This window comes from Acinonyx jubatus, chromosome B3 (assembly GCF_027475565.1).
Source record: "Acinonyx jubatus isolate Ajub_Pintada_27869175 chromosome B3, VMU_Ajub_asm_v1.0, whole genome shotgun sequence".
NCBI classification, from domain to species: Eukaryota; Metazoa; Chordata; class Mammalia; order Carnivora; family Felidae; genus Acinonyx; species Acinonyx jubatus.
The window spans coordinates 86,371,243-86,399,051 of NC_069386.1; the positions used below are offsets into that span (position 1 = coordinate 86,371,243).

Below are 27,809 nucleotides of genomic sequence, written 5' to 3' on the forward strand. Positions count from 1 at the left end.
TAGTTTCAAAAAAAAAAAAAATTGTGAGAAAATCCAGAAATGAAGTCATTACTTACTGTTTCTAATTTTTTCTTGATTATTACCAAAACACTTAGGGACAGAAGTCTCCACATTTTCCTCTAAGTTTGTCTCTTACAAAATCAGTAAAAAAAAAATTGTTGTTTTGAAATGCTAACCACCATAAATGTAGTTACCATCTGTCACCATACAAAGTTACTACAAAATCAGTAACGTTTTTAACCAAATAACATTCTAGTTTGACTGCAGCCAAGCAATATGTTTCCAAGTCTCCCAATTGTTTAGTTACTGTTCAGAAGTACAAATTCTTCAGCACTTAACCTAAGGAGTGTGTCTTGACTTTATCTTCAAATGAGAAAGCTGCGTTCTGGTTTTGAAACCAGTTGCCTTGAGCACCTGGGTGGCTCTGTTAGTCGAGTGTCCAACTCTTGATTTTGGCTCAGGTCACAATCTCATGGTTTGTGAGATCGAGCCCCTGCATCAGGCTCTGAACTGACAGCACAGAATCTGCTTGCGATTTTCTCTCTCTCTCTCTCTCTCTCTCTCTCTCTCTCTCCCCCTCCCATGCACGTGCAAGCACTCTTTCTCTCAACATAAATAAATAAACATTTAAAAAAAGAAGAAATCAATTGCTTGCAAGCTAACAGCAGTCTTTAAAAAAAAAAAAACAACCTTAAAAATAAACATAAATCTTAGAAAATAAAAGTCAATTGTATTCACTCAGAGCTTGTTTAGAAAGAATGAAATATAATACTTTCATTGTTTCTTGGAATTTGTTACCCAGCGCAAGTTACTTACTCCATTTCTGACTTGTTTCCTCACCTATAAAATGGAGATATAACAGTACCTACCTCACAGATTGGCTCTAAGATTAATCATGGTAACTTTTGAGTATTGGCATTAGCTTTATCCTTTCACTATTTTTATTTAAGCAAAGGGATCTTTCTAGAAAAAAAAAAGAAGAAAGTGATGGCTACTCAAGGACTAACATTCATTTCAGACAAATATAAAGTGATCTTTCAAGTAACCAAGCACAAGAAATTTCTCTGGAAAATTAATTTTTCATTCATTTGGCATCAGATAAATCTGGGTTGGAAATGGCTCTTTCTTTTCGGGAGAAAGTCACAGTTGTAGTATTTAACCCCTCTTTGCATTGATTTCCTCCCCTACAAAACGTGGATAATATCACTTACTTTAAAAGATTGCTGTAAAAATTACATGAGTAAATATAGTTGATGTGTCTACCAGGAGTTTAAGAATCTAGAGCTGAGAAAGTAGGAAAGAAAGAAAGAAAGAAAGAAAGAAAGAAAGAAAGAAAGAAAGAAGTTTCTTGAAGACAATTTAAAAAAAAAAACACGAATCTGGGGGCGCCTGGATGGCTCAGCCGGTTGAGCATCGGACTTCATGTCACGATCTTGGGGTTCCTGAGATCCAGCCCGGTATCTAGCTCTGTGCTGACAGCTCAGAGCCTGGAGCCTGCTTCGGATTCTGTGTCTCCCTTTCTCTCTCTCTCTCAAAATAAATAAACGTTTTAAAAAATTAAAACAAAAAAGAATCTGGAACTCAATAAATGGTAATTACAGTAACATGCTCGTTAACTCAAAAAAGTTCAAGAATCCCTCATTACTGCAGATGTATAAAGGTTAATAATCCTCAGTCTTTACCCTCGCCTTATAAGAGAAAACAAAGGGAAACACGAAGAAATACTTCAGAACCATCTTTGCAAGAATCGAAATTCACAGTCTTCGTTACACTACCGAAACCTTAACTTTTGGACAATCCGCAGGCTTCCTCAAGAACAATTACGCCCCCTAAGCCCTGCCTCCCTCAACCCCGCGCCTAAGGTGCCTACTTCTGCGCCTGCGTCGTGACCTAAATTTGGCGCATGCGCCGGATGGGACTGCTGGATTAAAAACCATGGCGTGGATACCAGCAGAGTCTGCAGTAGAAGAGTTGATGCCCCGGCTGTTGCCAGTGGAGCCCTGCGACTTGACAGAAAGTTTTGATCCCTCCGTACCCCCGAGCACGCCTCAGGAATACTTGAGGCGGGTCCAGTGAGTGATCTGACCCTTGAGGGTGGGCTGGTCGTCCTCTCTGCCCCCTAAATGTGATAAAGCGCTCTGCCCCCGCCTCTGTGGCCGTCCCCAATCTCTCGCGAGGTAGGGTCGAATCAGGATCACTTGATTATATCTTTATATGGGCGAGTTTTACCTGTGTCAAGTTTGGTGCTCTTAAATCCCTTGCTTTCAGTCCAGTTAATTTCAGAAATATATTGTTTAGTACTTCAATTGCAATTCTGAACTTTGTTTTCTAATTTCGTTAAGAACTGTAGAAATGGATCGCTTGTTTTACTACACATGAACGAAGCACAGCCGTAATCACATTTCTTGGATTTATTACTTGTTTGTAGGATTGAAGCAGCTCAATGCCCAGATGTTGTGGTAGCTCAAATTGACCCAAAGAAGTTGAAAAGGAAGCAAAGTGTGAATGTTTCTGTAAGTTATATTACCCAGCGGGGGATTCTTCCTCCCCGCCCCCGCCCCGCCGGAATTGAAAGATCAATGCTATGGTATCCCACAGTATCTCTGATGATATATGTAAGATTTGACTACTCCCTGTGACTTTAGACATTAACTTGTACTTTTTCCCCAAAAGGACAGTTGGCATTTACTGCTTCCAGAGAGGTTTTCAGTAACCCTGGCATTCATGAAGACTTTCTGATCATATTTTAAGGAGGTGATCCAATCCTAAAGGACTCTTTAAATAGGTTACTTACACTATCCTTTATTTTTAGGGAACCTTTTCCCAGTTGTCTTCATAATTATTCTTGGACTGGTGTTTAATCTTATTTAGTATAGTTTGCATGTTTTGAATTTGACTGGGTTTTGTTTTTTAAGAATAGAAACTCAAGTTTCTTTTTCTAACTACTTGAACATGTTTTTCATTTATATTATCCAGAGTATTTTTTTAAGTGTTTATTTATTTATTTTGAGAAAGAGAGAGAAAGCAGGGGAGGTGCAGAGAGAGAGGAAGACAGAGAATCCCAAGCACGCCTGATATGGGGCTTGAACTCATGAACTGCAAGATCATGACCTGAGCTGAAATCAAGAGTCAGACGCTTAACTGACTGAGCCATCCAGGCACCACATATCCAGCATATTTTTTAATTAAGCAACTAGGTTGTGCCACTCACTGGGAATACAACAGAGAATAAGACAGAAAAATCCCTACCCTAGCAGACTTTACATTCTCTTGAGGAAGACAGAGAGCAAACAAGCAAAGTAATAATTATATATTGTGACTATTGCTATGAAGAAAATTAAATGTATAATGACCAATAAGTAACAAGATAAAGTAGTCACAGAAGATCTCTTTGGGAACTTACTATTTAACCTAAGGTCAAAGGAAAGCAGCAGTTTGTAAATTGTGTTAAGTCCTTTTCCTTTTATGTTCTAAGTAATTTCTTTATCTGATGTTTATAATCAGGAAATTTTAACTTAGATACTGTAATGTTTCATATCATTCCTATTTATAAGTTTTTAGTTGATGGAAGAGAAGGTCTTATATACTTAGCTTTTAAAAAGTGGCCGTACTGTTTTATTTCAAGGCAGTATGTGATTAATTTTGAACTGTTGTGCTGTCTTAGGAAGCTGAAGTAGCCCTTGTAAAGTCAAGTGTCTTAAATTATTTGAGAACATTCTACCCATACCAAAATCCTTTATTTGTGATGTATCTATTTGTTTCCAAAGTTTTGTTATTTTTTTAATGTTTTTTTTTTTTAATGTTTATTTATTTTGAGAGAGAGACAGAGGGAGAGCAGGGGAAGGGCAGAGAGAGAGAGGGAGACAAAAAATCAGAATCCGGCTCCAGGCTCTGAGCTATCGGCGCAGAGCTTGATATGGGGCTCGAACCCACAAACCGTAAGATCACGACCTAAGCTAAAGTCAGACACTTAACCAACTGAGCCACCCAGGCGCCCCAAACAGTTTTGTTATTATAGAAAGATAGGACTAGATTATATCTTCAGGACTCATATAATATTTCTTAGTTTAGAAACTTCAACTATGAACCATTCCAGATTGCTCTTATTGAAGTGACTATGCAAGGATCATTTCCTAATGTTTAATGTGTGTTTGTTTGAGAGAGAGAGAGAGAGAGAGAGAGAGCGAGCGCGTGCGCTCAAGTCGGGGAGGGGCAGAAAGAAAGGGAGACACAGAATCCAAACCAGGCTCCAGGCTCAAACTCAGGAACCATGAGATCATAGCCTGAACCACCCGGGCTCCCCGTTTACTAATGTTTAAATTTGAACATAAATAGTAAAGTGAAAGGCCTATGTTTTGCATGTGCAAAAAGTATAGTATTTTTCTTATATGGTCTTCATCATCTACTTTATTACTCTTCATCTTGATTCTGCTTTTACTTTATAGAGGCATGAGATTCTACTTATACCACTGACATTTACTGTAATATTTATGAATTGATCTCTAGCTTTCAGGATGCCAGCCTGCTCCTGAAGGATATTCTCCCACTCTTCAGTGGCAACAACAACAAGTGGCACAGTTTTCATCTGTTCGACAGGTAAGTGTACTTTATTTAAACCAAATTAAACCTCTCTCCCCTCCCTCCCTTCCTCCATCAAGATTTATTTCTGTTCTTAGACCATAGTTGTAAAAATAAGATTCATTATTCTGAAGGATGAAGTTAAAATATTTATGAATCAATTACCAAATAATAATTATTAGAGATAATACAGTTTGAAACATGTTTTCCAAATTTCAGGATTGTTAGAATGTTGCACAGCTGATTTCTTTTTAGTTATCCATTCACTGGAGATCACTTGTCTAACTTCTCTTCCTTCAGAGTGTGATCAGACATAGAAGTCACTGGAAATCACAACAGTTGGACAGTAATGTGACCATGGTATGTAAGTTTAAGTTGTACAATGTGTACCTATTTGAGATGGTTCCTATTTATTGCCAGTCTTTAAAGATTCACCTACTTAACCTATATTATTTTTGTTCCTTTTCACTGACCATTAATAGAAACAATTCCATTATATTGGTGGTCTTAAAAATATAGAATCAGTAATGCAAGTTGTTATTTTATGACAGTTTTAATCCATAGCATCTTGAGAGGCTTTGGATAGGTATTGTTAGGCCTCTACAAATTTTAAGAGTTCTTCTAGACATTGCTTTTTTAGAAAATAAATATATTTTTTAAAGAAAGAAAATAAATATATTTTCAGTATTTACAAAAAGATTCAATGAGGTAATGGTGCCATACCACAGACATTTTGCTAAAGCCCGTCATGCATACTAGAAAGTAGTATTTTCTGTGCTTTATCAACTTAGATATAATTTTAAACTCTTCGGGAGTAGTCTCTGGACTACTGAATAAAAAGGGGAGTTGGGGAAGAGATGGATACATTGTTCCAGGACAATATTTTTAATGTTTTAGGGAGTCTCATGTTCTTCCTGAGAATCAAACACAAGTTATTTATCTTCAAAGGAGAAAATTGTGTGCCCCAGCACAGTTTTGCTCACAGTTTCAGGTAGCTGGTAGATTCCAGGTTTTAGAAGCTTCCTATAGGCAGTGCTTCCTAATGTCTTTTACATAGTGACACATTGGGATAAATGGAGGAGGCTGCTTGCATAGCCTTGGACTACCAGCTGAAAGCTAAGAGATTCACTATATAGACTCAACTTTCTTCTCCATACCAATTGAAAGCTCTGCTCTAGGAAAAGTGTGAAATGAACTAATGTTACTTGCCCACAGTCATTTAACTCATAAAAGGGATAGCTGAAATTCAAATTGAAGTTTGTTTGTCTATAAAGCCTTTTGCTGTGTTGTGAGGCCTCCTGGTAAAAAGGGGGTAGGGGAGGAAGGGTAGATGTGTAGATTTTTTTTTTTTTCTTGCTCAGCATCAGGACTTTTGGGTACATGCTTACTAATTTAAAAAGAAGCTGCATCAGTAACATTATAACAACGTAATTTTGTCAAAAATGTAAATGACCTAACATAATTGATTGAATAAATTCTGGTCCATCAAAACAGTGGAATATTAATAGCAATAACATGTTCATCATGGCAAAAGTAATCGTTACGTAAATAATGAAATGAAAAATGTCTAAAGCATTCTGACATTTAAAGCAACTATGTAAATATAAACATTTATTGATCTATTCAATCATTTATTATAAAGTACCTGCTGTAGTTAACAATCTGGGAATTATTCAGTGTTACCTGAAGCAGAAATAGTCTCTGACCTAATGGAGTAATGGAAAGGGCAAATACATTGTTTTAGTACAATAGACCTTTTCGGGGTCTCATATCTGTCCTGAGAATCTAATGAAAGCTATTTATCCTCAGGGGGAAAAACTGTACCTATGCAAAGTAATGTGCAAGTTGATATGTACAAATAAAAATTGTTTCTTAATGTGGTTACATTGAGCTGAATGCCTCTCCCCACTGGTCCTACATTTGATGGTGTAGTATAAACCTATTCTTTCTTTGACTGAACTGCCCTTCCAGGTATGCGAAGTACGTCATCCTGTCTCTTTCCCTGGTATAAACATCCTTTGTTCTTATAAACATTCTTAGTGTGTTTTTTTTCCATACCAGTTTCCATCTTTATCACCCTTTTCTGAGCCTACTCTTGTTAGTGTCCATTAAAGTGTGATCCAAACTAGACATGTCCCACGTAATGTGTAACACTTGGGCACTGTATTAGTTTGCTAGAGCTGCCATAACAAAATACTACAGATTGGGTGTTTTAACAAACAGTAATTTATTTTCTCACAGCTCTATAGACTGTGAAGTCTCAGATCAAGGTGTTAGTAGGTTTGACTCCTCTTGAGGCCTCTCTGGCTTGCAGATGGCTGTCTTCTCGCTGTGTCCTCACATGGTCTTTCCTATGTGCACAAGCATCTCTAGTGCCTCTTGGTATGTCTGAATTTCCTCTTATAAGGACAGTAGTCAGATTGGATGAAAGCCCACCCTAAAAACCTGATTTTAATATAATCCATTATAAAGGTCCTGTCTCCAGATACAGTCACAGTCTAAGATACTGGAAGTTAGGGCTTCAACATACGAATTTTGGTGAGACAAAATTCAGCCCATAACAGGTACCATATCTTTGTGTTGAAGTTGTGGGAATACAGAGGACCTCACTTCTTTTTTTACTATTCAGTAAAAGAAAAATACATAGAAATAAGTAAATTCCTTTTTTTTTTTTCTTTTTCTTTTAGCCAAAGTCTGAAGATGAAGAAGGCTGGAAAAAATTTTGTCTGGGTGAAAGGTTATGTGCTGAAGGGGCTGTGGGACCAGCTACAAGTGAAGGTCCTGGAATCGATTATGTACAAGTAGGTGATATGTGGATAAACAAAACAAAAGTGTTCTAATTTTGGTGTGTAATTTAACATAAAGACTTCACAAACTACAGCCTAGGCCGAATCTAGTCTGCAGCCCGTTTTTGTGCAGCCAATGAGCTACGACTGTTTTTTAAGATACTAAGCGACTGAGACCGTGTGTGGCCTGCAAAGCCTAAAATACTTACTGTTTGCCTCTTTACAGAAAATGTTTGCCAACCTATGACTTAGTTAAGTGGCTCTTTAACTTAAAAATGTGCAGCCCAGTTTTTGAAACAGTGTACTGTGACCTTTCTTAGGTGGGCTTCTTATCTCTTAGGTTTTAGCTATGTGATAATTTTGTGAGTTAGATAAAATTCAGGGTTTTTGTTTTTTCTTTTTAATGTTTATTTGTATTTTTGAGAGAGAACCACGCACACGTGCACATGCGTGCAAGCAACGGAGGGGCAAAGAGAGGAGACAGAGGATCTAAAGTGGGCTGTGTGCTTTCAGTGCAAGGCCCAATGCGGGGCTGAAACTCAGAACTGTGAGATCACGACCTGAGTGGAAGTCGAATGCTTGAGCTGCTCAGGTGCCCCCAGGGCTTTTTTTTAGCCTGGGTTATGAGTTTTGAGTCGTCAGGGAAACAAAGGAAAACATGACACAGATGCTTAAAAATGCTTAGTAGATTTCAGGGGCACCTGAGAGGCTTGACTGGTTAAGCATCCAACTCTTGACTCTTGGTTGTGGCTCAGGTCATGATCTCACGGTTCCTGAGTTTGAGTCCTGCGTCAGGCTCTGCCCTGACAGTGGGAAGACTGCTTGGGATTCTCTCTCTCCCCCTTTCTCTCTATTCTTCCCCCACTTGCATGCGTGCACTCTTTTTTCCTCTCTCAAAATAAATAAATAAACCTAAAAAAAATGCTTAGTAGATTTCATATTCTGAAGATGAAGTGTTAACAACACTTCACAAAACAACAAAAACTAATTGGTCCAAAAAATGTAAAATCTCCAAAAATCATGAAAAGATCAAGAACCCAATTAAAACAGAAAAGGCTAAGGATATAAGTAGCTCACAGAAAGAAAAATATGAATTTCTGTTACATGAGAAGATGCCCGCATTCACTTGTAATAGAAATATAAGTCCACTGAGCTGCTATTTTCCAGCTAACGTTGACAAAGGAAATTTGATAATCTGTGTCAACAAGGGTTGGGAAAATAGGCACTCTTACACATGGTGGTAGGGGTATAAGTAAATTCAAATCTATAAGCTAGCTATCTTGACACTGTTTCTTACACAATCTGTTGTTCTTCTGGGTAATATCCATAATGTATGTTACATTTCAATATGTATTTTAATTTGACAATTAAAACTTATTAAAATTTATTGTATTTATTTTACTTATATATACAAGTAAAATACATCATGTGAAAGAACCATTTAAGGACGCAGAGTTAATGCATATCCTCTTAACTTTCTCAGAAATCAGTGCTGTTTTCATAATGAGGGATCCCAGCATTAAACTTCAGCGTACTTTTTTAACTGAATCAGATTAGGTTTGAAAAAAAATCACTCTAAGTCAAGTACCTTTAATTCCTAAAATGTTAGCTTTAGCTGAAGATTTTGAAAAAGTGTATACAACATGTTATTGTCATAGTATCAATTTTTTCATATTATCATTTTAAGAAATTTCATACTTTAACATTTTAATTACTAAAATCATTATCTTTAAATTTATGTAGTCAAATTGAAAAACATTTTTCAATACCTCCTTTATAATACCATTTAGTAAATTTCAGTCTCATTTTTCTTTCAGATTGGTTTTCCTCCCTTGCTTAGTATTGTTAGCAGAATGAATCAGGTAAAATCCATAATAAGGATGTATTTATTCTTTTATTTCCAATGTGTATGAAAGTATTATGAATACATTTATTAAACACTTACAATATGTAAGATTCTGTCCTAAACTCTTTAACAGTTCTTATTTAATCACCAATATAACCCTTTATGGGGAGTTATTATTAATATCCAACTTTTATGGATTAGGAAACAGAATTGGAGATGGTTTTTCAGCAAAATTTAATGGCAACACTGGGATTCAATCCCAGTTTGACCTAATTCCAGAGCTCATGCTAAATCATTTTGCTAAACTATTCAATTGTGTACATTTCAGTTATAAGTCTTAGATTTGGGGATTTGAAGTAAAATGAAGGTGAAATTGCTATGAAATACACAGGGGCACCTGGGTGGCTCAGTTGATTAAGCCTCTGACTTCGGCTCATGTCATGATCTAGCAGTTAGTGAGTTCAAGCCCAACATTGGGCTCTGTGTTGACAGCTTAGAGCCTGGAGTCTGCCTCAGATTCTGTCTCCTTCTTTCTGCCCCTCCCCTGCTTAAGGTCTGTCTCTCTTTACCTCTCAAAATTAAGCATTAAAAAAAAATTAAAAAGAAAAAGAATAAAATAATTTCTTAGACAAAAGGGGAGAAAAATGGACTTTGGTTCTTCAGTCTTTTAGGATGAGGAATTCTATTACCTACTTAAAGAGCAAGTAAAAATTTTGATTGTTTTGCCTTCACATAGCACTAGGTGCCCTTGGAAGATAAATTTTTTTAAGGGTCATATGCTGTTGTAAATCATATACTTGCTAACAGTTTCACTTACTTGATCATTTGCATTAAATGCTGTAGTAGTCATTCTCAGTGTCCAACTATACTTGAATAAGCGAGAGAATATTTTCAACAGTTTAATAAATTCTGTCTATATAGCTTTAAAACAGATCTTTCTCCACAGTAACTTTTTTTTTATATTTTTACTTTGACTTAATGAAAATAACTTGAAGGTATTTATGCAAAGATTTTTTTTAAGAGCACATGGAATTTTTCGAGTATTTGTAAACTAAATTAGTAGTTACAAACTAAATCCTAGGATTTAAACCAAGATATTGATACTTGAAAGTATATAAGAATATTTGTCTAAAAAGTCTTCTCACTGAGTGAGCCACCTAACCAATTACTAACTACAGTCATAATTTTCTCTGGAAGTCTAAAGAATGGGACCATTTTAAATATCAGAGTTGTTTTCTAACTCAACTTAATGAAACCCATGTTGAGCTTGTCTTTGTTTTATTACTAATTCATTTCTTCCACTTCCCCTTTCTCCTTTTTTTAGGCAACAGTAACTAGTGTCTTGGAATATCTGAGTAATTGGTTTGGAGAAAGAGACTTTACTCCAGAATTGGTAGTATTGCTTCTTTTTATTTTAATAATGCAGACAAAATTATACATACTTATTTCATATATGAGATATGACTAACATGTTTATGTATAGGTGTTTATGTATCATACCTGTGTATAATTATGTGTATGATGTAAACTATGTTTGTTTGCACTGAAATTAGTAATTTATGCTAGCATGCAAATCAACATGCTACTTCTTTTGTTGAAAAAGACTTGCCTTAGAAAAAGTCAACTAAAGAGTTGATTTATATCCTGAGAGAAGCAGCATATCTCATGGCAGTGTAGTAACAAACAGTCACAAACTGGCATCCAGTCTGGAGGTCCCATTTTGACTGGCTTAACAAAGTTGGAAATACATTTTCTCAAATGGCTTTGAAATCCAATCCACAAAAGAATAGTAAATGCCAACAATAATACCAAGCACTATGTGCCAGGCATTACTCTAAGAACTTTGAATATAGTGACTCCTTGAGTCCTCCAGTAACCTATGAGCTGTTATTTGCATTTTACAGATAAGGAAACTGGAGCACATAAGGATTCAGTAACTTGCTTAAGATCACACATCTCATAACTGGCAGAACAGAGATTCACACCCCAGCAGTCTGGCTATACTCTTAACAACTACGCTTCAATGGCCCCTCTACTTTATAGTTTTATATTCACAGCTCATTTTTCACCTTCAAAAACGGGGTCAGTTTGATGGGCATTATATAAATGAATTATCTGCATTAATCCCCTAGTAAGAAATTTTATTGTCCTTTGAAGCTAGATTTGATTTTTAGAAACATGTATTTTTTATAGTTAAAGATATTTGTAAAAGAGTGTACCTGAGGCTCCAAAGCTCCCTGTCAAAGCATAAGATATAATCTTTGCCCTCCAGAAGTTTAGAATCTGTCTGGGAGAAACAGATAAACCAACATTATATAGTGTACAAATTTCTAAGCTTGCCATTCAGCCAACTGGCTTAGATAAGGCTCTTACATAAGTATGATGGTGATATCCTTTATCACTAGATTTTCATTTTTTGTTTTTGTATTTTATTCTTTTAAGTCTCTGCTATGTTACATGTACTTATCTTAAGGGGAAAACAATGTTTAAAATCACTGCTTCTAAAAAATAAATCAAAATAAGTCACTGTTGGGGCACCTGGGTGGCTCAGTTGGTTAAGCGTCAGACTTTCGCTCAGGTCATGATCTCACGGTTTATGAGTTTGAGCCCCAAATTGGGCTCTGTGCTGACAGCTCAGAGCCTGGAGCCTGCTTCCAATTCTGTGTCTCCCACTCTTTCTGCTCCTCCCCAACTCGGGCTTTGTCTTTCTCTCTCAAAAATAAATAAAAGCATTAAAAAAATGTTTTTAATTAAAAATAAACAAAAATTAAAAAAATAAATCACTGTTTTGATTCAGTGCTCAAACATGTCTTTTACATAGTGTAATTAACGTACTATTCTGGAATTTTTAGCTCATATTACATATATATGTTTCCGTATGATAATATAATTCACATAATTTCCATTGTCTTAATGCCTTATAGTTTACTTTGATTCTCTCATTATGATCATTTGAGTTCTTTCTTATATTTTACAATCATGACTAAATTATAAACATTTATATTAATTTCATTTTAATTGTCAATTTCTTAGGATATTGCTAGAATATAATTATTGGGTCAAGGTTTTATAAGCATTTGTAACACTCTCCCAGATTGCTTTCCAAAAGGAATGAACTAGTTAAGAATGCCATCAGCAAAGGATTCTTATTTCTTTTCCCTGCAACTCTATTTTTCTGGAACCATATGCATTTGCTATTTCTGTAGTTTAAAAACATTTGATTATCAGTAATTCAGTATGGTTCAATCTAACATTTTATAATTTCTGTTTTCAAATTGAGTGAATTTATAGTAGTATTTCAAATTAAAGACAATTTATATTTCAGTGTCAGTGAAACAATATTTTTCCCATGCATTAGTATATTAGCTATACCTTCAATAGAAAACTTTGTTCATATTCGTGTTACTTGTTCATTGGGATCTGTGTATTGAACTCTAAATTCTGTATCAATTCTTTCTGTCTGATAGTGACCTTTTAGCAGTATTACATGACCTGTTTTCCTTCTCTTCCTTTAATCTTTATTTTTTTAACTCTGTGCTGTAAGATTTTTTTTTATTTTTATTTTTTAACTTCTAAAGATTACTCACTGAAGAGGGTGGTAAGTTTGGCTTTTCCTGTTAATTAGTGAAAGCATATTACCAAAAAGTAACTGTATTTGCCAGAGGAACCATCGAAGTGTTTCTGAACCAATGACAACTGCTTTACTAACTTGTAACCTAGTTAATCCTTTGAGTCTAACTTTGAGTAACTGTCTCTTAAATCAACAGTGTTCAATTTCTGTATCCAAGTAACCATACCATCAGAACACTCCTATTGAGAATATCAGTGTTTAAAGTAAAAACCTAGATCATGAAGTTTGCTTATCATATACTAACAAAAGGAAAATGGAACTGTTTTTGAAAATTTCTGTACTTGGGATTACTTTAATATTTTTTTGAGAAATACAGCCTCATTTTTCATCCAAATATAAAAGTATTAAGGAAAATTTTTTGCGATTTTGTGGTGGGTTTTATGTTTTAGTATTGCCACAGTGTGCTCACTGTTTGCTGACCTTTGAAAAAAGGAAACTCTCAGTATAAATCTTAGACAATCAGAGGTTTAAGCACCATTTGAATACTTGAATGCCAGCTATATATAGTAAATGTGGTGCTGAACATGTGAGTCAAGTTTAAATGTACAATAGCTTTTTTGATATAGAAGAGAATTCCACTTACTATTTATTTAAAAAAACCTAGATGTGAATCTTTTGTTTAGGAAAAAGTTTTATTGATTTTGGGGTTGCTTGAGAAGCTAATTTACTTTTGTTGCATAAATTGCTATGTAACCGTTGTTCTAATATTCTTTAGGTTTCTCCAAAGTGATGTATTGCTCAGATTAAACTCTGTCATATACACTGCTGGTAGAAATATAATTGGATACATCTTTTATGGAGTAAAATTTAGTGGTTATATCTCAGAAACCTTTATGAACATACATACGCTTTGATACCAGCATTTTATTTCTAGGAATTTAGCCCAAGAAATCAATGAGAAATGCTCTAAAATTTATTTTAAGGATATTTATCACACTATTTTTTATATAACAGCAACAAATTAAACCTCTTAAGTGCTCAATAATAGGAAATTGGCTCAGTAAGTTTTGGTGCATCCAAAATGGAACATTCATTTCACAAATATTTTAATTAAGCTCCTGTTGTGTTCCAACTCTAGACTGAGTCCTGGGGGTATAATATCTATCATTATAACCTCACAGAGTTTGGGGGAAAGAAAGAATAAACCAGCTATGATAGGAAAGTATGATAAGTACTTGGTTAAAGAGTATTTATACAAGTGCTATGTTGAGATTAATAACATTCCCTCGTTAATCCCATTTAACAATGTTGGGAGATATTTATTATGTATTGCAAGTAAAAGAGATGGTAACAAAATGTTATTGCCCCCCTATTAATGTTACAATAATGATAAAACTTTATCTTTTAAAAGTTGTATGTGTAAACAGGAAAAAGATGAACATTTTTTAAGTTTTAGCAAAAATTTTATCTGAATGGTGGGATTGCAGGTTTATTTGTGCTTTTTGTATTCTTCAGTTTTTCTGCATTAAGTATATATTCCTTTTGTAATTGAAAAGAAAAAAACCTATTTTATTTTATTTATTTTTAGTGGTCTGAAAAAACCATTTTAAAAGAGGATGGGGATAGATTTCATTTGCCATGGTACTTAATAGAAGTATAGAAGTATCAAAACATTATTTCATCTAGAGTATAGTTCCTTTGTATAGACACAGGGGACAGAGTTATAAAATTATAAAATTATTCATGTATCTGTCTATGGACGGAAGAGGAAAAAATGTATCTTAATTTTTGCATGGACTTACACACTTCTTAATGTAGTTTTCTGGTCATGAATTAGGACTTCATTTATAGTAAGAACCTCTGAAATGAACTCTTTAGGGCTAAGGGTATTTTGAAGTGTCTGATGTTCTGTGTTTCTAGTAAGAGGATACAAAAGAGATCAGCTGGCTGTCTAGATGATCCTTTGTTGTCTGTATCCAAACATAATACAGTTAAATGTTACATAAAGTTATCCATAGCAAATAACCAGACACAACATTGGACATTTTTAAGTTAAACTTATAGTGTAGTATTTGCTACTTACTACCTTTTAAAATCCTGTTTAGGGAAGGTGGCTTTATGCTTTATTGGCTTGTCTTGAAAAACCTTTATTACCTGAGGCTCATTCACTGATTCGGCAGCTTGCAAGAAGGTGCTCTGAAGTAAGACTCTTAGTGGTAAGTTACAACTTACTATTTCAAATTGAAAGCACTCTTCAATTTATATGGTGATAAAAAGGATCCCATTGAAATAGGAAAAAGTGGAATATTTTATTAGTGGAGGTTAGATTTAGGCACATAATAAAAATAGGCCTAAAATAACAGGTTAAACAAAATGGAACTGTTTTTTTCTCAGATAAAAGAAGTCTGGGGGTGCCTGGCTGGCTTAGTCTGAAGAGCATGTGACTTGATCTCGGGGTTATCATTCAGGCCCCACATTGAGTGTAGAGATGACTTAAATCAAGTTTAAAAGAAATAAATATTAAGGGGTTCCTGGGTAGCTCAATCAGTTAATTGTCTACCTCCTAGGCTTGATCTCATGGTCATGAGTTCAAGCCCCAAATTGGGCTTTGTGTGGAGCCTACTTAAAGAAAAAGAAAAATTTAAATAAGGAAAGTCTACAAGTGGATAGATCAGATCTAAGATGGCAGTAACCCAGGCCTTTCAGTTCTGCTTCATGGCTTCCATCTTCAAGCTCACCTCATGATCCAGGACAGCTGCTGGAGCTTCAGCCACTATATTATTTGCTTTTAGGAAGCTAGAAAGAAGAAAAGGTATCCTCTAATAAAGTTTCCCAGAGGTTCCACAAGCACATCTGGCTATATAGCTCATTTAGCCAAAATTTAGTCACATGGCCATAAGGAACTGTGGGAAATGTTTACTTTTAGCTGGTGGCAGTGTCCTTTGCTAAAACTGAGCTTCATTTGCTAAATAGTAAGGGGACACAAGCTGGAATGGTCAACTAACAGTCTCTGACAAAATGATTATTTTGAATTTCTCCAGTCAGATGCTTAACTAACTCATGCCTGCAGCATTATAAATAAATTTTATGCTGGATTAAGCCCATTTGTAATTTTTTCTTTCATCCCTTCTTTCCCTTCCACAAAATGTATACTTGTTCTCCACTGACTACTCCAAAATATTTTTATTAAACATCCATGCTATGGCCCAAACTAACTTATATGGCCTGTACTCCAAGCCAAATGTACTTGCTACTAATACTCAGTAAATATTTCCCATGTTTTGTGCCTAGAATTTATTTCCTCTACAGAAGTGCCTTTTCAGGCTTCTAGTTCTGCATCTAAATACCATTTACTTTTTACAATCTGGCTCATATTCTACTACTTTTTTTTAAGTTTTTATCGATTTATTTTGAGAGAGAGAGAGTGCAAGCCGGGGAGGTGCAGAGAGAAAGGGAGAATCCCAAGCAGGCTCTGCACTAATAGTGCAGGGCTAAAACTCATAAACCTTGAGATCATGACCTGAGCCAAAGTCATACACTTAACCAGCTGAGCTTCCCAGGCCGCCTCATATTCCACTACTTTCTATGATACTTTCCCTGATCCTAACAATTAAGAAGAATCTCTGTATCCTCTATTTTCCCAGTATACTTTGTATCTTTTTTATGGGCACTTAGCACATTTTTCCTTTCATTAAAGTTAATACAGATATTTCATCTTCTGTGTTATTAGCAAGTAGTAGGTTTTATTTAGCTTTGTTCCATATAGCACTTGACACATAGAGTTGAGTACACTAACACCATGGAAGTTTGTCCTGAGTTTGAATTAACATGGGATATGTCTGTTACAACATTACTCAATAGGTTATTGTGACTATATCTTGAAATGTATAAAAATAAATATCAGGGGCGCCTGGCTGGCTCAGTTGGCAGGCCATGTGACCCTTGATTGTGGGGTCGTTAGTTCAAGCCCCTACGTTGGGTGTGGAGATTACTTTAACAAAATAAAATCTTGGGGTGCCTGGATGGTTCAGTCAGTTAAGTGTCTGACTCTTGATTTCTGCTCAGGTCATGATCTCACCATGGTTTGTGGATCGAACCCCACATGGGGCTCTGCACTGTCAACACAGGGCCTACTTGGGACTCTCTCCCTCTCTCTCCACATTTTTTCCTGCTCGTGCACACACAAGCTCTCCAAAATAAACTTTAAAAAAGTAATTTAAAAAAAATCTTAAAATGAAGAATGAATGAATAAATAAATTTTATACTCTGTAAGACCACTTTATAAAACATACAGTTCAGCAACTACCTTCATTACAATTGAGAACCCTTACCTGAACTGGTTTCTGGTATGTCTGTTATTTTTTTTACATTTATTTATTTATTTTTGAGAGACTGAGACAGAACACAAGTGGGGGAGGGGCAGAGAGAGGGGGACACAGAATCTGAAGCAGGCTCCAGGCTCTGAGCTGTCAGTACAGAGCCCGACATGGGACTTGAACTCACAAACCGTGAGATCACGACCTGAGCCAAAGTCGGATGCTCAAACAATGGAGCCACCTAGATGCCCCTCTGGTATGTCTTAATTTAGAAGGGGTGCCTGGGTGGCTCAGTGGTTAAGCGTCCGACTTCGGCTCAGGTCATGATCTCACAGTTCATGGGTTCGAGCCCCGCGTCAGGCTCTGTGCTGACAGCTCAGAGCCTGGAGCCTGCTTCAGATTCTATGTCTCCCTCTCTCTCTGTCCCTCCCGGCTCACACTCTGTTTCTCTCTCTCTCTCTCTCAAAAATAAATAAACATTAAAAAAAAATATATATATATTTTTAATTTAGAAGCCAGGATTTCACTCCTCAGTTGTAAGCTCTTTAACACATTTTTATATAATTTTTTTTCACTACTGTCTAGTTAGGATATAGGCTCCTTTTTTTTTTTTTTTTTTTTTTGCTCCTCTACTTGGAACAAGAAAAGATCTCTCTCCCAAGTTATTCTCCTTTGAGCCTTCAACTGTTTCTTTTCCCTGTTGAGGATCTTTTTTCAAAAGATCATGTTAGATGTTCCTCATAGTTTTATCCTTTTTCTTTGAGGTTTTCTATTGCCGTGTGATTATTACTATTATCTAATAAATTTTTCATGTTTTACATCTTAAAAGCAAATTTGCTTCAGAAATATTAGGGAGAACTCTACATTTTTCTGTTTTTTTTTCCCTTTAGGACAGCAAAGATGATGAGCGGGTTCCTGCTTTGAATTTATTAATCTGCCTGGTTAGCAGGTAAGTAACCCTTGGCTCCTTGCTTTATAATAGTGTTATTAATGGAGACTATTGTTTTCATTTTCTTTTTTTTTTTAACATTTATTTTTGAGACAGAGAGAGACAGAGCATGAACGGGGGAGGGTCAGAGAGAGGGAGACACAGAATCTGAAACAGGCTCCAGGCTCTTATCTGTCAGCACAGAGCCCGACGCGGGGCTCAAACTCACAGACCGCGAGATCATGACATGAGCCGAAGTCGGCCGCTTTACTGACTGAGCCACCCAGGCGCCCCTATTGTTTTCATTTTCAAGCAGAGTAAATTAAGGTGTAAAGAAACAATATTATATGTATTGCAATTCCCTATTTTTTTAAATTTTTTTTTTAATGTTTATTTATTTTTGAGAGAGAGACGGAGTGTGAGTAGGGAAGGGGCAGAGAGAGGGAGACAGAGAATCCAAAGCAGGCTCCAGGCTCTGAGCTGTCAGCACAGAGTCTGATGTGGGGCTTAAACTCACAAACCATGAGATCATGACCTGAGCTGAAATCAGACGCTCAGCCGACTGACCCACCCAGGTGCCCCACAATTCCCTATATTTCTAGTTTTTCTCTGTAAGTAATGCTTCAGTGAAGATCCTATTATTTCCTGAGGGCAAACTCCTAGAAGTAAGTTGAAAGGCATGCCATGTAGTTTTATTTATTTATGCATGTACTTTTTTTAAAGTTTATTTATTTATTTATTTTGAGGTGGGGGGGCAGAGGGGAGAAAGAGAAACCTAAGCAGGCTCTGCACTGTCAGCATGGAGCCCAATGTGGGTCTTGAACTCAACCCGTGAGATCATGACCTGAGCAGAAATCAAGAGTCAGATGCTTAACTGACTGAGCCACCCAGGCATGTAGTTTTAAAACAGATATTTATTAATAGTTTCCCTTCCAGAAACTGATACCTTTCTGTATTCCCAGAACGTGTCAGTGAGACTGCCCATCTCCTATTCAACACTGGGCATTTTCAATTAACATAAATATTTCCATTTTCATAATAAAAAGATGTAAATTATTTTTATTTACTTGTGTTTAATTACCAGCGAAGGTAAAAAATATTTCATTCTACTGCAATTTTGTTTCATTTGATTATTTTTTATCTTGTTTTATAATTACATAAAATACTTACATTATTCCAAAGTTAAAATTTTAATTCAAGATACATTTGAAATATTTTAGAATTCACCTTTATCGTCTTTAGCCTTTCTCCCCCTTAGTTTTCCATTTTATTATAAATTTTTGGTTTATCGTTTATTGTTTCTTTTTAAAAGTATAAGCAAGTACATATAAATATATCTGCATTTGTACACATGCTCACAAATGTAGCATACTAAACATACTGTTCTGTACCTTGCATTTTTTTTTTCACCTATTAAATCCTAGAAACTGCACTATAGCAGTGTAGGTATTTTCTTCATTCCTTCTTTACAGAAGCCTCATAGTCTTCCACTGTGTTGATGTACTGTTATTTATTCAACCAGTGCCCTTATTGATGGATATTTGGGTTATTTGTGGTGTTTTGCTATTACAAATAGTGCTATTAACATTTTTTAAACGTACGTTAAATTCTTTATTAGGTATTTTGACCAACGTGATTTAGCTGATGAACCATCTTGATGTAGTTGATCTCTCAGGAATGGAAGATACTGGTGATGAAGGCAGCCTGAGTCTGAGGATATACAGTGACAACTCAAGTATCTTCAGCACTATTTGAAGGATCTTCATCTTAACCTGTGCATCTCAACTTGATATTCAGAAGATAAATTGCATTGCTTTGAATATCCAAAGTATCTTTGGAAAATCCCAGCGAGTTTTTGATGAATAGTTTAAACAGTTTTCTGTAATCACATGCTTTTAAAACAAATTGAGTGCCATTTATTGGTGAAGCATCCTGTACAGAAACTGTATGGTGAAATTGTACAGAGGTGCTGTTTCATTGTGTTTTTACATATATACACATGAACTTTTCTTGTAAATGTGTTTTTTGGGGCACCTGGATGGCTCAGTCAGTTGAGTCCAACTCTTGGTTTTGGCTCAGGTCGTGACCTCACAGTTTGTGTGATCAAGCCCCACATTGGGCTATGCACTGACATTATAGAGCCTGCTTGGGATTCTCTTTCTTCCTCTCGCTGCCACTCCTCTCTGTTTCTCTCTCAAAATAAATAAACATTAAAAAAAAAAAATCTTGTTTGACTCTTGACAAAAGATAATGGATAAATGTCCTTACTATTAGAATTAAGATAATTTTGATTGGGGTGCCTGGGTGGCTCAGTCGGTTAAGTGCCCAACTTCGGCTCAGGTCCTGATCTCACAGTTCGTGGGTTAGAGCCCCTCATCAGGCTCTGTGCTATTAGCACAGAGCCCGGAGTCTGCTTCAGATTCTGTGTCTCCCTCTCTCTCTGCCCCTCCCCCGCTCACGCTCTGTCTCACTCTCTTTTTAACTTGTTAACTTTTTAACATCATTTTCAATAATACTTTTTCTTAACACATCATTTTGTCTGTCAAATCTCTTATTCATATCACTTATAATTTATGTATTTTTTATCTATTTCTTTGTTGGTTAGGAATATTTTCTACTTTAACAGATTCAAGTAGCAACGGCTTTTCAGTAGGGGATTATTTTTCTCACACAACAAGAAGTCTAGAGGAGCTAGAGGAGATGGCTACTAGCATTGGTTCCATGATTGATCCCACAATACCAATGTCTCTGAGAATCTTTTGGCCTTTCCCTTGTGGTAACAAGATGGCCACTGCAGTTCAAGGCAATGTGTCTGTACTCAGGACCAGAAAAGGGGGAAGGAGTCAGAGCCTTTCACATCTGATTCTTTTGTCATGAAGGCAAAACCTTCTCCAGAAATTCACAGCAGATTTGTGTTCATCTGTTGGCCACAGTGTATAACAGGATCACCTGTAGCTTGGAGAAGGGTAGGGAAGCAAAATTGTAAGCCTTTCCAGTCTTTCCAGTAAGAGGTAGAAAAGGAAAAGGGGGGGGGGGGCAGGGGAGTGAAAGGAAGAGGGGATTGGAAATACCTGTGGACCAAGCTACCAGTAGTTTTGCCACGAGTTACAAATTGACTAGAAATTTTGTATTTGAATCTTGTTACATCTTAGCTGATTTTTAAATTATAGCCTAATAATCCAAATTGTGTTTTACCATAATTTAAACACTCTCATTGTTGGGTATCTAATCTGTTTTCAGTGTTAATCCCATATAGAAAATGCTACCATGAATATCTTCATATATAAAACTTTTTCCTTTCTTTGACCAGAAGTTCCCAAGAGTAGGGTTGCCAGTAATGAGTTTATCAGTTAATACTGCATTTGAAAACTGAACTGAGGTTTTAAAAATTAGGGATTTACTTTTGCTTCTCATAATAATTGTGGTGTAACAAGTTCAGGGTTGGTAAAGCAGCTCTACAATATCTTAAATGCCCTGGACTACGTCCAGATTTCTCTTTCATCAATTTTAATAGCTTTCATCTTTTTAGTCATGATATGGTTGCTTTATCTCTTGCCTCATATCTAGATTCCAGAAAGAATAAAATGGCACCACTCCCTCTTGTCTATATCAAGGGAGCAAAACATTACAAGAAACCCTCAATTTATGTATTATTTGCCAGCAATCTATAAAATTTTCTAATTATAAAGAAAGCTGGAAAGTATAATTTTTTAGCTGATAACACTGTCAGGCCTGCCAAAAATGGGGGTTCCGTTAGAAAAGAGAGTGAATATCGGGTAGGGAGCCAGCACTGTCTACATTAAAGAGTTTAGATTTCCAACCTATACCCCAGTTACCAGTGTACAGCCTCACATTTTTTGCTGATTTGATGCTTAGGGGGTGAGGGGCTGGGGGTTGATTTAATAAAGTTGAAATATTAATTATTCTTTTAATTTACATTTCTTCTATAACTAGTGGCTGAGCATCTTGTTACACATGCTGCTCACAGAAGAACATAATTCCTATGGACTAGATTAAAAAAGGCAATTTTGCGTGTGCAGAAGACAAGTGGTATAAATTAAGTAGTTACACCTCTATTTTCCAGCAAGCCACAGAATCTCTAATAGTGAACTGAGAACTCATGTTTATAAGGACTCATCTGGCATAGGATATTTTTCAGGAGTGTAGAGACAAATGAAAGTTAAAGACATTTTAAACCACTCATGTCCTAAGAATAAAGTAAGAAGACTACCAATATAGCTTTAGTGTTTATCAAGCCTTTCACAATTAAAAGTACCTTTGATTTTAATGAGAAATTGAGGAGAAAAATTTCCCCAACTCTTAGGTAGAAAGCCTTAAAGTTCAGGGGCGCTTGGGTGGCTCTGTTGGTTAAGTGAGTTCAAGCCCCGCATCAGGCACTGTGCTGACAGCTCAGAGCCTGGAGCCTGCTTTGGATTCTGTCTCCCTCTCTTTTTCTGCCCTTCCCTGTCTCTGTCTCTCAAAAATGAATAAACGTTAAAAAAATTTTTTTTAAAAAGAAACTCTTAAGCTTACTGAAAAATTACACATCTTAAATGTGAATTTTTTATTTTTATTTTTAAAATTTTTAACATTTATTTATTTTTGAGAGAGAGAGCATGAGCAGGGGAGGGGCACAGAGAGGCAGACACAGAATCTGAAGCAGCTCCAGGCTCTGAGCTGTCAGCACAGAGCCCGACGCAGGGCTCAAACCCACAAGCCATGAGACTGTGAGCTGAGCTGAAGTTGGACACTTAACCAACTGAGCCACTCAGGTGCCCAAAATATAAAATTTAGAGGTATTTTGAAAATTACAGCTACCAAATGGTAGTTTAATCATGTCTATGATGGGAGCAGTGACAAAGTAAATTAGATTGCACCTATAATTTTTTTCCACATAAAAGATTACTTCTTTTGTTCAGGAGGATATTATATGTTTATTAAATTGTGATATTTTAATTAAAATTATATTCATTTCTATTTCTAAAAATAAGATTATTTCATCTGTGTCTTTTAGCAGAATAAGCAGTTAGAGGCCGAATTAGATTAAAAGTGGTTCAGGTTATCAGTTCTAGCATCTGGGGACAAAGATAAAAAAATGTTTTAGAGGGGTGCCTGGGTGGCTTAGTCTGTTAAGCCTCCGACTTTGGCCCAGGTCATGATCTCACAATTTGTGAGTTCGAGCTCCACATCAGGCTCTGGGCTGACATATCAAGAGCCTGCAGCCTGCTTCGGATTCTGTGTCTCCCTCTCTCTCTGCCCCTCCCCCACCTGCGCGCGCGCGCGCGCTCTCTCTCTCTCTCTCTCTCTCTCAAAAAATAAACATTAAAAAAAAAAGAAAAATGCTTTAGAAATTATTGAGACAGGTCAAGTTGACCTGTGTTCATGCCAAGATTATATTTTGCCTATATATGTTACCAAATTCCCATCAAATTTGTAAAAAAAAAGTTTCCCAAATGACGCCAGAATATTGATTTATGTGAGCTATTAGGGTTTCTGAAAAAAAAATGGTACTGTGATCAAGTACTAGATAAAATAAAATTAAGCTGATTATTGAGGTTTTCAGAACCTGTAAAATGTCATTAATGTGCATTAAAGATCTACAAAAGAGGATGGATTTCCAAAATATACTTGATCACAATGCTCATTTTTCAAAGAGCATTTTGAAAAGCTTTTGTAGGTTCTGTCCAGTTTCTTAAAATTTGATGACCCCCAAAACTGTGTCAATTCCAGTTTCTGCAATCAGTCTAAGGGCCTGAGTGAACTCCCATCCTATAGCTATATTCTAGTAGAGCTTTGAAACAGTTCACCAGGCAACGTTGGCTCTAGGATTTTGTTTCCTTTTGTCACTGCATATTGGGTCCTGCTGTGGACTGGATACTTATGTCCCCCCAAAATCCATATATTAAAATCATAACCTTCAAAGTGATATTAGGAGGCAGGGTCTTTGGGAAGTGATTATTAGATTATGAGAATTCTGTCCTCATTATGTGATTAGTGCCCTTATAAAAAAGACCCCAGAGAGTTAGCTAGTGCCCTTCTGCCAAATAAGGACACAAGCAAAAACATCTGTGAACCAGGAAGCAGGTACTCACCAGACACTGAATCTCCTTGTCCCTTAATCTTGGCCTTCCCAGCCTCCAGAACTGTGGGAAATAAATTTCTGTTTCTTATAAGCCTATAGTATTCTGTTATAGTAGCCCAAATGGACTAAAGTTCTGATGACATCTCCAGTTACAAGGTTTGATTGCTAGACACAAGGACTCAAGCTGTGTCATTATGGTTAGTAGAAGCCACTGACTAAACACTTTATGCTGTCCTCATAGTTTGTCATTCATATGGTACACTTTTCTACTTTCTGCTCTTTAAAACAGGTATGCTACTCAGTAAGGGCCCTTGATGACTCTAATTATGATGAAGTCATGCAAAAGGATACTGAAATCTAAGCCACTTTCTAATTGCAAAAGGCTTATAAACCAAAACATTCTGTGTGATATTTTTATTATTTCCATATGTACACACAATAGGCACTGTGCTATTTACACAGATTATCTCAATGTTTACACCAATCTTATGATTTTATCCCTTTTAGCAGGTTTCTAACCTGGAGCCCATGAACTTGAAAAGGAAAAAAATTACATCTCTATTTTTACTATCCTCCTTTTACTTAGCATTTCCTTCAGTTATAAATATAGGAAACAAACCATAGTATCATTCATCAATACCTGTGACTTTGTTAGTTAGCATCAGAAGTCCTAGATGTTTTCATATCAAAGTGTAGTTGCAGATGTTTCAGAATATTCACACAGTAGTTCAGAATACAGTAGTTATAAAACCTGCCTTTAGATCATGTCTGACTGCAGATTTCCTGTCTATAGCTTCTGGTGCCAACTTACTATCGGCCTGGAAGCCAACACCAAACATTGTAGTTGTGTGTTCTCACTCTGGTTTCACAAATATCTGCATTACTTTCTGGTATTACCTAGGTATGACTGATCTATAAATGGAAGGAACTGAGCCACAAGACTACTTCAGTTTAAAGAACACCCCACAGGTTCTTAGGCAAGCTAAACAACAGCTGTCATTCTGATGTCTTCACATAAAAATTAATTTTAATTTGTCTCTCTCTCTCTCTCTATATATATATATATATTTCTAAGTTTGTTTGTTTGTTTATTATCTTTGGTAATCTCTACACCCAACATGGGGCTCAAACTCACAATCAAGAGTCACATGTTCTTCTAAGCCAGCCAGGCACCCCTTGCCTCTATTTTAAATATATTGCCTTGTTTAACATAAAGCACATATATCGCATTTTTTTTAATGTTTACTTACTTTTGAGAGAGAGAGAGACAAAGCGCAAGCAGGGGAGGGGCAGAGAAAGAGGAAGACACAGAATCTGAAGCAGGCTCCATGCTCTGAGCTGTCAGCACAAAGGCCGACGCGGGGCTCAAACTGAAACTGTGAGATCATGACCTGAGCCAAAGTTGAGCACTTAACCAACTGAGCCACCCAGTTGCCCCTACATCACATTTTAAATACTTTGAAGTGCACCTGGGTGGCTCAGGGGGTTAAGCACCCAAGTCTTGACTTCAGCTCAGGTTATGATCTCACAGTCATAAGACTGAGCCCCGCACCAGGCTCCACACTGAGCACAGAGCCTGCTTAGGATTCTTTCTCTCTGCCCCTCCCCTGTTTGTGCTCTCTCTCAAAAAAAATAATTTTTTGATAACATTATATCAGTACAATTGTTTCCTTTGTAGCCTTATGTATTTTATTTGTGCATTAAAAACATTATGAGAAGGAGTTCATAAACATCAACACACTGCCAAATAGGAGTCCCTGGCCCCCAAAAGGTTAAAAAACATACAAACCCTATACTATGAGGAAATGAGTTTTCACCACTGTCCCATCCATCCCAAATATGGGTCCTGAGAGTTTTCCCCTTCAACATTCCTCCCAAGAACTCCTGCTACAGGGGCACCTGGATGGTTCAGTCGGTTAAGCATCCAGTCTTGATTTCAGCTCTGGTCATGATCTCAGTCTTAAGATTGAGGTCAGCCTCAGGTTCACAGTGAGTGTGGAGCCTGCTTAAGATTCTCTCCCTCTCCTTTTGCCCCTCCTCCACTTGTGTTCTCTCTCAAAAGATAGATAGATAGATAGATAGATAGATAGATAGATAGATAGATAGATAAAATAAAGAAAAGAACTGCTTCAAAGAAGGGGTTATTATCCAAAAGGGGCAGTTTGGATGAGGCTCAGTACAACTTTGGGTGAGACTGGAGAAGTATTCCTTCTGCTGGCAGATCTATAACTGATAACCCATGGATTCCCCCTTTTTGAAAGAGAAAACAACAGCTTACATGGTTCCTCAGCACAAATGGCTGAAATACTTCATGATCTGCACCACTGGCTTGACTTCCACATAGTAAATGATCTCTTCTCTGTGGCACTGGGCATCTTGGTGTACAATAAATCCTCTTTCCAGATGGCACCCTCCATAATGTCTTTCTCCCTAACCAAAGACCTCTGCTAGTTAGCCCTCCTGACTTAGGGATTGTGGGATGATTACTTTAAAACTCAAATAATATAAAGCTAAAAGTAAAAATCTCCATTTATTATACAATTTACTTGTAACTTTCCAGTCTTTTTGATAGTATCATGTATATTTATACATTATATGCGCAGTATCCTGTAACAAACTTCTCTTAATACCAATTAACATTCATTTACATAAATATATGTTGATCTAGTTCCTCCCTTTCACCAGCAGCACAGTATTTCCTTGTATGACAGTACCATAATTTAATCAAGTGTCATCAATGAACACTTAACTAGGGGCACCTGGGTGGCTCAACTGGTTGAGTGTCCAACTTTGGCTCAGGTCATGATCTCGCAGTTCATGGGTTCTAGCCCTATGTTGGGCTGACTGCTGTCAGCGCAAATTCCACTTCAGATCCTCTGTCCCTCTCTGCCCCCACCCCCACTTGCACTCTCTCAAAAATAAATAACACATTTTTAAAAAATGAACACTTAACTAGTGAAAATCCTTATACATACAAGTTTGCCTACTCATTTTTCCCAGCTTGAGATATATTTGACATATAACATTGTCTTTTAAGTGTAAGGTGTAGAGTGTGCTGGACTAATATGCATATATATTGCAAAATGATTACAATAGTGAACACATCCACCACTTACTCAACAAAATGTTGTGTGTGTGGTGAGAACTCTTAAGATCTACTCTCTTAGCAACTTTTTTTTTTTTTTTTTTTTTTTTTTTAAGTAGGCTTCAAGCTCAGTGCAAAGCCCAGCACAGGGCTTGAACTCATGACCCTGGAGATCAAGACCTGAGCTGAGATCAAGAACCAGATGGTTAACCAAGTGAGCCACCCAGGCATCCCCAGCAATTTTCAAGTATACAGTATTGTTAACTATAGTCACCATGTTATACATTACATCCCTAGAACTTATTCATCTTATAACAAGATTATACCCTTTGACCACATTTACCCTCGTTTATTTTCTTAGGTTAAATTTATAGAAATGGAATTGCCACATTAAAGGATATCCGTGTTTTAAATTGATGTACTTTTTTTTTTTTTTTTAATGTTTATTTATTTTTGCGAGAGAGAGACAGCACAAGAAGGGGAGGGGCAGAGAAAGGGAGACACAGAATCTGAAGCAGGCTCCAGGCTCTGAGCTGTCAGCACAGAGCCCGATGCAGGGCTCAAACACAGGAACTGGGAGATCATGACCTGAGCCAAAGCTGGACACTTAACTAAGC

At 36.6% G+C, this 27,809-nt stretch overlaps 1 protein-coding gene across 6 annotated transcripts; it reads left to right on the forward strand.

Moving 5' to 3' along the window:
• Window positions 1-1,893: 1,893 nt before the first annotated feature.
• GEMIN2 (gem nuclear organelle associated protein 2) lies at window positions 1,894-27,572 on the forward strand. Of its 6 annotated transcripts, none has more exons than XM_053224409.1 (10): window positions 1,895-2,072; window positions 2,429-2,513; window positions 4,507-4,596; window positions 4,879-4,938; window positions 7,266-7,379; window positions 9,182-9,226; window positions 10,535-10,603; window positions 14,887-14,997; window positions 17,988-18,046; window positions 27,312-27,569. In XM_053224409.1, the coding sequence occupies exons 1-10, from the start codon at window positions 1,936-1,938 to the stop codon at window positions 27,346-27,348; spliced, it is 807 nt and encodes a 268-aa protein (XP_053080384.1). In that variant the 5' UTR covers window positions 1,895-1,935; the 3' UTR covers window positions 27,349-27,569. The 6 variants fall into 6 exon arrangements, with proteins under 6 accessions (XP_053080388.1, XP_053080384.1, XP_053080387.1 ...); XM_015061567.3 differs by lacking the exon at window positions 27,312-27,569 and adding an exon at window positions 19,644-20,249 and having other exon boundaries at window positions 1,896-2,072; XM_053224412.1 differs by lacking the exon at window positions 14,887-14,997 and having other exon boundaries at window positions 27,312-27,572.
• Window positions 27,573-27,809: the final 237 nt, after the last annotated feature.